Source organism: Ammospiza nelsoni, chromosome Z, assembly GCF_027579445.1.
Source record: "Ammospiza nelsoni isolate bAmmNel1 chromosome Z, bAmmNel1.pri, whole genome shotgun sequence".
NCBI lineage: Eukaryota > Metazoa > Chordata > Aves > Passeriformes > Passerellidae > Ammospiza > Ammospiza nelsoni.
Window position 1 is genome coordinate 46,042,023 of NC_080669.1, and position 10,549 is coordinate 46,052,571.

The 10,549-nt window shown below is 42.8% G+C and overlaps 1 protein-coding gene across 1 annotated transcript; it reads left to right on the forward strand.

Annotated features, from left to right (window-relative positions):
- The first annotated feature begins 1,987 nt into the window (after positions 1 to 1,987).
- F2RL1 (F2R like trypsin receptor 1) lies at positions 1,988 to 8,085 on the forward strand. Its single transcript, XM_059492994.1, has 2 exons — positions 1,988 to 2,204; positions 6,201 to 8,085. The coding sequence occupies exons 1-2, from the start codon at positions 2,132 to 2,134 to the stop codon at positions 7,301 to 7,303; spliced, it is 1,176 nt and encodes a 391-aa protein (XP_059348977.1). The 5' UTR covers positions 1,988 to 2,131; the 3' UTR covers positions 7,304 to 8,085.
- Positions 8,086 to 10,549: the final 2,464 nt, after the last annotated feature.

Here is a 10,549-nt window from a genome sequence, read left to right on the forward strand (position 1 = left end):
GAGAGGGAGAGAAAGAGCTGTCTGCTCTGAATGTAAAGGGGACAAAAAATGGACTGGATGGAATAAATCAAGAGAGTACTAAGAATGAAAATTGTAACAGGGCACTGGCAGGAGAGCACCAGCTATAGCTGGTGGATGAGAGAGAGAAAGACTTAGTAATAGAGATCTGAGAGGAAAATCTCTGGAGACTAGTAAAGGGAGGCTAAATAAAAAGCCAAATGAGAAGACTACAGCTCACTGTACAAGGTGATTAAAAGCAGGATTAAATGCCTATGAAGTGGTTTATAATAGTAAAGTAAATAAAATGGCACTGAAAGTGAGACAGGGAGGTAGGCTGGAGGGATGGGCTATGACTTTCCCAGTGTTTAGCTAGAAGGCTGGGACTTAGATGAGAAATCCATAAACTGTGTGGGTGACAAACAGGAACTTGTGTAGAAGACAAACAGGAAGTGTGCTTTAAGCATGCAGTAATTTATAACAAAGACTCAAAATCAAGAGGCCTTTAAAATCAATTTTGACACCCAAAACTTCCCAGTGCCATGTACTCCCAGACATCTACTCCCAACTGTATCTCATGACCACCACAGAAAGACAAAACCAAAAATATTTATTCTCTTTCAGAACCACGTAAAACCCGAACCACAGAGTATATGCATATAAATATAATGCTCATTCAAAAAAGGGGAAAAGAAGGCAATTTTATCACTGCTTGCACACAGAGCATTTTGCAGAATAAGGCAGAGAGAGCATTTTTGACTGTAGGTGTGAACCAACCAGGGTTGAACACATGCTTTTAATTCTGGAATTTGGTAAGCAGTGTGCTTGATTTGATGACCATGAAAATGTTCAAAATTCATATCTGTGCAGATAAACAGAAAACACTGATGACATTACTTTGTGTTTAATTTTGTTCCTGAAATCCCTATTTGCAAAACCAAAGAGAAGTTGGTGTATTCTAAGCTTAAGTGAAGCTGCCAAGTGAAAACATCTTACTTAACCTTTCTTACTGGTTCATGACAGCATAGTACCACAAGATGCTTGGGGGTTAAGCAGCAATTAGACTTTTTCCTGCCTGTCATATGACACATGTAACACATATATGACATATCTGGGCCCAGTGCTGTTTGACGTGCTTATCCATGACTTTGACGAAGGGCCAGATGCCTCCTCAGAGAACTTGCTGACAACACAATGCTCATCAATGTTTTTAATGATCTGAAGGGAGGCTGTCAAGAAGATGGACCACGCTTTTCACAGTTGTGTCAAGCAACAGAAGAAATGTAACAGGCAAAAACTGATGCACAGGACGTTCCACATGAACATGAGCAAGAACTTCTCTACTGTGAGGGTGACAGAGCACTGAAGAGATTGACCAGAGAAGGTGTGACGTCTTCTTCTTCAGAAGTATTCAAAAGCTCACTGGACAGGACAAAATCCTGAGTAATGCACTCCCAGAGGATCCTGCTTGGGCAGGGAGACTAGATGAGATGCCTTTCTATGGCCTCTTCCAACCTGCCCTGTTCAGTGATTCCACGATTCTGTGATGTTATAGCACGGAAGAAACTTGGAAGGCACAACACAGTGTGTTACGAGGCAGCCGAAGTAACACACCCCCACTAAACGCGGCTGGGCCCTGCCGGTGTGACCCAGAACAATCCTGCCCGGCTCCAGCAGCAGCCTGGCACGGACCGCTCCTGCAGCGCGCCGCTCAGCTGTCCTGGGCAGTCAGGGGCCGTTAACAGCGCAGCCCCCGCGGGCAGGGCCCACCGGCGGCCTCGGGGACGGGCGACCGCGGGCGCAGCGTGAGCAGGGTAAGAGCCGGGACCTCCGGAGCTGCTCCGCCCCTCAGCGGCCGAGCGGTTGCCAGGCGCGGCCTGACGGTGACCAACAGCCTGCGGGGGCTGCGGCGCACCCGCCATTTCGCGCTGGGCTAACCGGACCCAGCGGCGAACGACTCCCACCATTTCGGCGACAGCGCCGCCACCCTCCGCCGAGAGGGAAGGGCCCAGGCTGGCCCCGCCCGCCACGGGGCTGGTCCGAGGCCCGGCCGCGCCCTCCGTCCCGCCCCGCTCAGGTATCAGGCGAAACTGGCCGGGAGTGCGGGCGGAGTGGCGGCGGCCGGAGCGGGGAGATGGCTGCACGCTGTGGGTTGTGCCTGGTGCTGCTGTTCTGTGTGCTGCTGCGAGCTGCCGCCACTGCTGGAGGTGAGCGGAGCGGCGTGAGCTGCCAGCTCGGCTGGCATCGGCGGGGCGGTCAGCGCGGCACCCCCGGCGGGCTCGGCCGCCCCTCAGCCGCGGGCGGGGGCGCGGCGCGGCGCTCGGCGGGGCAGGTGTCTGGCCTGTCTGGGGTTCGAGGAGCCCGGAGCGGAGAGGGTCGGAAAGCTCGTGCGGGTGGCAGTGTGGCCGCCGGGACCCGCGGGCAGGGCTCCCCGGCCGTCAGGGAGAGCGCTTCACGGGCGAGCAGCCGGACGCGGCGAGCAGCCCTCTCAGGGCTTGTGGGACGCGTGGGGCTTGGCTTCACTCGCCTTGTAGAGAATCGTGGAACGGGCTGGCTTAAAAGGGAGCGAAAAGCTCCCATCTAGTTCTAACCCCTTCCCCTCTGTCCCGGGCAGGGACAGCTTCCACTAGACCAGGTTGCTTAGAGCCCCGTCTAGCCTGGCCTTGAACACTGGCGCGCACGGGACATCCATAACTTCTCTGGACAACCTGTTCCAGCCCCTCACCACCCTCACATAAAGAATTTCTCCCTACCTTGTAGTCTAAATGTGCTCTCTTTCCATTTAAAACCATTTCGTCTGGTCCTGTCACTTAGTGGCCTTGTAAAATGCCCCTGTCCAACCTTCTTATTGTCCGCTTCCTGCCTCCCCTTGCGATAAACATGAAAAATCTTTAAAGACCATGTTCTTGGGGTTTTTTTTCCCTGATCTAAGAAGCTAGGATTCTTTAAAATTTTTTAGTCTGTGCTATTGCTTGTTGAACATAAGTGCAGTTTGAGGAAAAAAGCGTAAACTATATTAATATTTCACTACTTAAAGTTAACTTTTCGCCACGTTTTATAATAAACCCCATTGCCATATCTGTGCATACCTTTTCACTGTGTCCTTCCATATTTCATTTACCGGGCTTATTTACCTAACAAAATCATATGCGTAAAGATTGTGCAAATATTGAAACCAAGCATAGGATATACGTTGTATACGTATTGAAGCCAAGCATACGTCATATTTTCTCAAGGGATTGATAACAGGTAACTGCAAATTGTGTTCTTCAGAGCGGAGTTCCTGAATCAAGTTGCCATTTAATAGCCTAATTGTCTGACCTGGGCGGAGTAAGGAATTTGGAATTCTCGGAGAAGAGGGAGAGAGGTTAAAGATCCAAAACCCAGAATAATCTTAAATTTAGTCCTGTTTGGAGTATTACTACCACGAGTAAACTAGTTAATTTTTGGATACTCTATGCTGCTGTCACTTTTGTGTCTGCAGGGTAGGCATAATCCTGTGTTTGGTATGTAGTGGGTTATATCTTCTGGACAAATGGCAAAGCTGTTGAAACAGTCTTTTGTGGGAGGAGAGAGTAACGCTTTTCCCGTGGGCAGATTAGCAAGTCAACTGCATTCTCTGTACGTGAGTCAAGCAGGGTGAAACTCTTCTGGAAAAGAGCTCGATTGTTATGGAAAACGGCAAGTGGTGAATGAGTAAGGAAAGGATGTAGAAATGCACATACCTAACAAAGGATTGGTTGCTCAGTGAGGGAGTGTTAACTGCAGGGTAACAGGACACTGTCTCCTTATATGTATAGGTTGCTAGTTGGACTGAAAAAAGTATGTTCTGAGACTCGAATTAAAGTCAGCATAAAAACAAGACTTGGTCTGTGAAATCACTCTGTCTTACAAAGTAGAATAAAACAAACCTTTGTCTTTATGCTGACGCTCTTGCAGTACAAAGTCCTGTCTGTGGTTCAGGTATCTGTGCATCCACTTTAGTATACCTCTTACTGTACTGTCTCACACTAACACTTCAGGACTTTTTGACGAGGCTTTTTTTTTCCTACCTAACCTCTGAACTTCAATTGCAAAGCATTGTTTTATATCTGATCACAAAACTTTAGTAATAACAAAGTGGTAGTATTTACTCTTCTAGTTCTCTACAATAATTTGAGTCTTTGGAATAGAATAAAAATAGCATGACTGGAATTCGATGGTATCGACCACTTTCTGATGGACAGGTACTTAACATGGCACTGTATGGTGCATTTTATTACTGTGTCCTGATCGCTGCTGTCAACTCAGTCTGTAAGGTCTGCTTCCAAGCATCTCCTAGGATCTTTCTCAGCTAAGCTGTGAGCCTAAGAAAATCAGCATTGCTTAGCTCATTATCACTTCAATATCTGGTATCTGTAAGCTATGTCCTTTAGGGTGGTTTTATGGGTTCTCCCATTCATAGCTCAGCATAGGGAACTAGGATTGCTGCATTATAATTAACTTTTGCAGTACAGTGAACAGTATTGCTGATGTGATCGTGAGGCTTGAATGTCTGAATAGAGAATTTTTATAATTCTGCTTTGTTTGTTGTAATTACACCACATATAGACCCTAATGACTATTTGGCATTTGAATTAATTTTCTTTAGGATGGTAGTTTTCTTAGTATAATTTAAGCATCTGTCTTCATGCAGTCTACTGCAAAGATTTGTCCGTGTCATTGTACAGGCAAAAAGTTACCTTGCTTCTCAGTTTTCCAGAGAAGGCTGCCTAGGTCTGGAGATCTTCAAGTGCTCAAGTGAATTAAAGTTAACTTAATTCAAAATTCTGAAGAGTGTCAATATTTTTGTATGCATTATCAGAAGGTTGCAGAGTCTAGACAGGAATCAAATGCAGGAATCAAATCAGACTTTTGCAGTTATAATTTGAAAGGAACAGCTATCTAAAGTGGACTGCAGAATCTATACTGAGAAACACACACTTGTGTATTTACATATTGTGTAAGAATTCTTTAAAATGTAAGGTGGAAGCATTTTTTCATTTGGAACTGTATTAATTATTTTTTAACAAAGGGGCAGGCTGTGCTTCAGCATTGTTCATGGTTGCTCACTGTTCAGGCACTCAAAAAGACTCTTTTTATATTACAGTTGGGGGGCTTTGGCTAAACAAGTCCACAAATATTGATAGAAAGTTTAGAAATAATCCTCCATAAACCAGTCAGCTTCCATGCCCATACAGTTTAGCGGTGTGGAATGGATGTCAATAGGTGAATGTCTGACTATTCAGAATGGTGTGGATTCCAGGATATTGCTTGTGCAGTTTAGCCTGTTAGCAGAGGAGGACTGTGCTGTGTGTGCAGGGGTTCTGAACCGGGCTGTTCAAAGTCTGTCCTACAGGACTCGAGACAGGAGCACCTGTCTCACCCATATGGTTTGTAAGCTCCCACAGCATTCGAAAAGGGGCAGAGCAAAGCTTGTAGTGACAGCAGTTTGTGTATGAAGCAATCTTAGGTGTCAGCTCTACCACCTGAAACTGTAAAAATCGAGTAAAAATCACAGGGAGCGACTCTCCTGAAGGAGATCCCACATGAGAACTGTGTTGCAACTTCATGCACAGAGATAGTGTGTTCAAATTTCTGTCTGGATACACTGTAATGTGTGGCATGCCCTAGAGACTATTTGTGCATGGCTTTGGACATGGCATTCTGTATTTCAGTTTTAGCTTGTCTGAAGGTAGTATGTTCTTTTTAACTGCATACCTGATTTTTGGGCCATCTAAACTGGCAAAGCTTCTGCTGCAGTTAAATTAGACTGGTGTGACCCAGCACTCAGGTGATCTGGCACTTCTGTCTGAAAAGCTAATGGTGCCCTGGGGTAGTTGAAGCAGTTTCAACTGTAACTGTTTAGGTGGTAGGAGCCTTTTAACACGGCACTTTTAACAAGGCATTTTTAATATCACTGGTGACATGGAGAAATGTTTTGGTTTCTGGTAGAATCCTTGAATTCTTGAAGGGATAAAGGTGGTCCTTTGGTTAATAAATTTAAAAGAAAGGGAAGATAAATCATCAAGTGTTTGAATATCAGTCTTAATTTTTCTGCTGATGAGACTGTCTGTAAATGTTCAGATCAGATCGCTGTATCTAGTTTATTTTTTTAAAGGGCAAAAAGTCTGTACTTCAACACCAATAACAACTTTTTCTTTTTTTTTTTTTTTTAATTTTAGAGAATGATGGCTCCAGCAAACCAAAAGGAAGAAGTTTCATTGGCTATAAGGTTCCAAATGCAAATAATTCTGAAGAGTTATACGAGGTGGATGAATTTGTAGCAGAAGTCCTCACAGGAAAGCTGACTACAGTTTTTATTCCCATTGTTTATATACTTGTCTTTATAATTGGCTTGCCAAGCAATGCCATAGCCCTCTGGGTCTTTTTTTTCCGAACAAAGAAGAAACATCCAGCTGTGATTTACATGATTAACTTGGCATTGGCAGACCTTCTTTTTGTTGTCTGGTTCCCACTGAAGATTTCATACCATCTAAATGGCAATAACTGGCTATTTGGTGAAGGTCTCTGCAAAGTATTTGTTGGGTTTTTCTATGGAAATATGTACTGTTCCATCCTTTTCATGACATGTCTCAGTGTACAACGGTATTGGGTTGTAGTGAACCCCATAGTGAATTCAAAAAAGAAGTCAGAAATTGCTTTGGGCATCTCCATTGCTATCTGGATACTGATTTTGTTGGGCAACATACCATTGTATCTTGTTAATCAGACAGCATATATTTCAAATCTTAACATCACAACCTGCCATGATGTGTTGCCTGAAAATGTTTCGGCTCATGATATGTTCAGTTATTTCCTCTCACTTGCAATTGGACTCTTCTTAATCCCAGCTATCATCACTGCTGTTGCATACATTCTAATGATTAAGACCCTGAGCGCTTCCATCATAGATGTAAGCACTGGGAAGAAACGAAAAAGAGCAATCAAACTCATTGTTGTTGTCCTGTCCATGTATCTCATCTGTTTTACACCTAGCAATGTGCTGATTATTGTGCACTATTCACTCCTCAAAGCCTACAGCCAGAGCCATCTGTATGTGTGGTACATAACTGCGCTGTGTCTTTCCGCTTTGAATAGTGGTATTGATCCATTCATCTACTATTATATTTCAAAAGACTTCAGAGACAACCTTAAATATGCTCTTCTTTGCCGAAGTGTGCGAACTACACAGAGGATGCAAGTGTCTCTCTCATCAAGCAAGTACCTCAAGAAATCAAATTCTTACTCTTCAAACTCAAGTAGGACCAATAAATCTACCTACTGAGTTTAATCTTAGAAAAGTGAACTTTTGTTATTACTAATGAAAGGGTGTGAGTGACAATAGACTTTGTACAAGAAAGTCTGATGAAACACCTCTGCATTTTAATTACATTGAAGTGTGGAATTTGGAACTGACAGTTGCTTATTTTATGTAGAAATCATAAGCAGATAAATCTTCCTGGGAAACTGGGGAAAAAAAAAGAAGACATTTCAGATGCTGTGCAAAAATGCTGCTGACCTAGAAGTGAGGCTGAAGACATTCTTGTTGAATATAAAAGTTGCTAAAAAGCAAAATGTCTCTGGAATATTATACAGTATTGTTAGTATTTTTAATTGCCAGAAAAATCTGTTTTGTGTTACTGTAACTGTAATCTATTATGCATCTGAACAGATTGTCTGTATAGGACCTTGCTCTGTCTATCTGCTTACACTGAACATCATTTGAAGCTGTAGAAAGAAGTAGAAGAGAATCCACTTCACCATCTTGGATCAGATTGCTTATTATCTTTGGTATATTATAATTTATATATTGTTCTCCAAGTTACTGTGCTGTAAATACTAACATAGCAAAAACCTATAAAGTTATCCTATTTGAGTTGACAGCTGATCTTATCAGCTAGAACTGGGAAAAAATGTTATTTGAGATTATCCACTGTTACTTAACATTTGCCAGTACATGATCTTATATGGGGATATACAACAAAGTTTTGATGGATAGATATTTGATTTTATAAAATGCGCTTTGTATTTTTTAAGACATCTAAATAAGATTTTTTTTTTGTAACACATTTGAGTTGAGTGCTCTCTTTTGTTCTTTTACATGCAATTCAATAGTAGTTCAACTTGACTAGTTCAGCTTGCCTGGCTTCATATAACAAAGATGATATTCCTAACAATTGTTACAAGCATGACAGCTGTAGCTGTAATGTCTAAATGGGTAAAGTAAGATTTACCTAATGACACGTTTGTTTGGGGAGCAATGAAAGTAGGATGTTTTGTGATAGTATTTCAGAGGGCCTAGCTAAAATAGCAATGTATATTAAAATATGTCTCATTAAGAAGTGGAGAGTTACTCCAGCTCTAGATGACTTGGAACACAAATGCTTCTCAGCCATAAACAATTTTCTCCTCCTGTTTCCTGACAAGTGCAGGGAAATAATTGCATATTTATTACTGAACTGAAGGTGTTAGCACCCTTACTGGAAAATGAATGTACCTAACAGGCCACAGTTCACTGGAAGAATTTGAAATTAAGAGAGTTACACTGTCTTCACAAAAGGCTGTCTCTGAACTCCTACCGTAGTCTGTTCCTTGTATCATGTTAAGCAGTATGCTTCCTGCTCTATATGCAGTAGTCAGTAATACGAAGAAAGGGCATCCAGTTCATGTACTTACAGACCTACCTGTGCTCTATCAGGAGTACAAAGGTTATAGGTTATATGTTGTAAAGATGATAGATTGGCAGTGTGTAATACCACAAAGAGACTGCTCATGATTCACAGATGACTGTTAAATGTCTAAAATATGACATGCTTAATATAGCCTGTCTTTTGGGGAACAAAATTTATTTCTTGCATTATTTAATCAGAAGTGCACTAAGCACTGTTTGTTTATCTGTACTCTCTTTGTTTCTTTCCTGTCATTCCTGTCAAATAATTAGACAACTCTATTGCAGCTCCTGTGAAGGAAAGTGCTGATCCTCTTGACCATCTCTCCCTTCTAGCCTTCACCTGCAGGTTGGCAAAGCAGGCTGCAATGAAGGATCTTTCTTGCCTGTGGCAACAGTGGAGGTCTGCCAATGGTACAAGTAAGAATTAGATGGTACTGCAGTATGTTGAAAGTTTCTTGAGAAAGAAGTTCTAATAAATAGAATGATTTCTTTTTAAAATGGGGCTCTGTGATGTGTGACAGATTTTGGAGAATACTATTCAAAGAGCTCACAGTCATTTGAGTGAAGCTTTCCTTCTGTGTAGCTATATTGCAAATCCTTATCCTGAATTTAGCATGAATTAGTTTGCTTCATTTAACAAAGCAGTTAGACTAGGCTGGTTGTTCATTTATTCAGTTCCTGGAATTGGCAATTATGTGCCTGTGCAGCCAGGTAGTGGTGGGGTAAGAACATACAGCCTGTGAGGGTGGAGATGGTTGCTTAAACGTTTTTGGGGGTGGGGGGAGTGGAGAAGGGGAGGCTGTACTCTTGGGCAGGGTTGGTTGGTATAAATGTGGTTGTTTTCAGCTTAAAATTAATATATTCCTGAACAGTGCCAACTTTGTAATTCAAACACTAAGAGAACCTAAAAATTCTTCCTAGCTATTGCTGATTAAAGGTTTAGATGCTAAAAAAATCATCAGTGCAACATTCATGAAAGCATCAGGGAGTTGAAAATCAGGTGTATTTTATGTGCACTATGTCAAGCTCTCACAAGCAGCTCAAGGTTATGCCACACCTGAGAAATAGATTAGCCTTTCTCTTAACCCAGCATTATGTGATCATGCTGTTTCCTTATACTGTCACAAGCAAGTGTGACCTTGGGGTGGACTGGATCAGTTCTGGGTTAAAGTTAAACTAGGAGGATGGTGAAAAGTTTACTTTTGGCTTGGAACAGTATTTTGTTGTTTTGCTGGATGAGCTCTGTGTCCAGAACAGGAGAGAGGCTCAGACTGTCTCCCCACCAACATGCTTCCACTGTGCAACTGCAAGGCAAGTCAAAGCACAGTAGCTGCCAAACCTTCCAAGCAGCAGGGAGCAAGCCTCCACCCATGACCATAGGAATGGCTCTGCTCACTCTGGCTCAGGGTAGATCCAGCTCTGCTAGAGTAATCTTCCCATCTTCTACTCTGGAGGTCATCAAGACAGCAAGGCATCAAGGGACATATCAAAAAAACAGCAGGACTGCTGCTGCACAAGGCACCTGGCCAGCATACCAGATACACAGAAGATGTGGCCAGCAGCACTTGTGTGATGCACTTTGGAGCATAGTTGAAATGTGCTCTGAAGTTCAGAAAGAAAAAGGAGACAAAGACTGGGGCAGCTAAAGTCCTTGCCAGCTGTGAGGAAAGCTGCTGCTGAGCAGGTTTATCTGACTAGAGAATGTGTAACAGCAACAGAAAGAAGTTAGAGGCAGACACTCAGGTAGGAGTAAAACCAGCACAGCCAAGAATCACATCCCCCATCGCAGTGTCTCAAAATCCTGCTACCTTCAACATTAGAATTTTTGGCTGGCCTCATTTGAGTGTCATGTTGTCAACC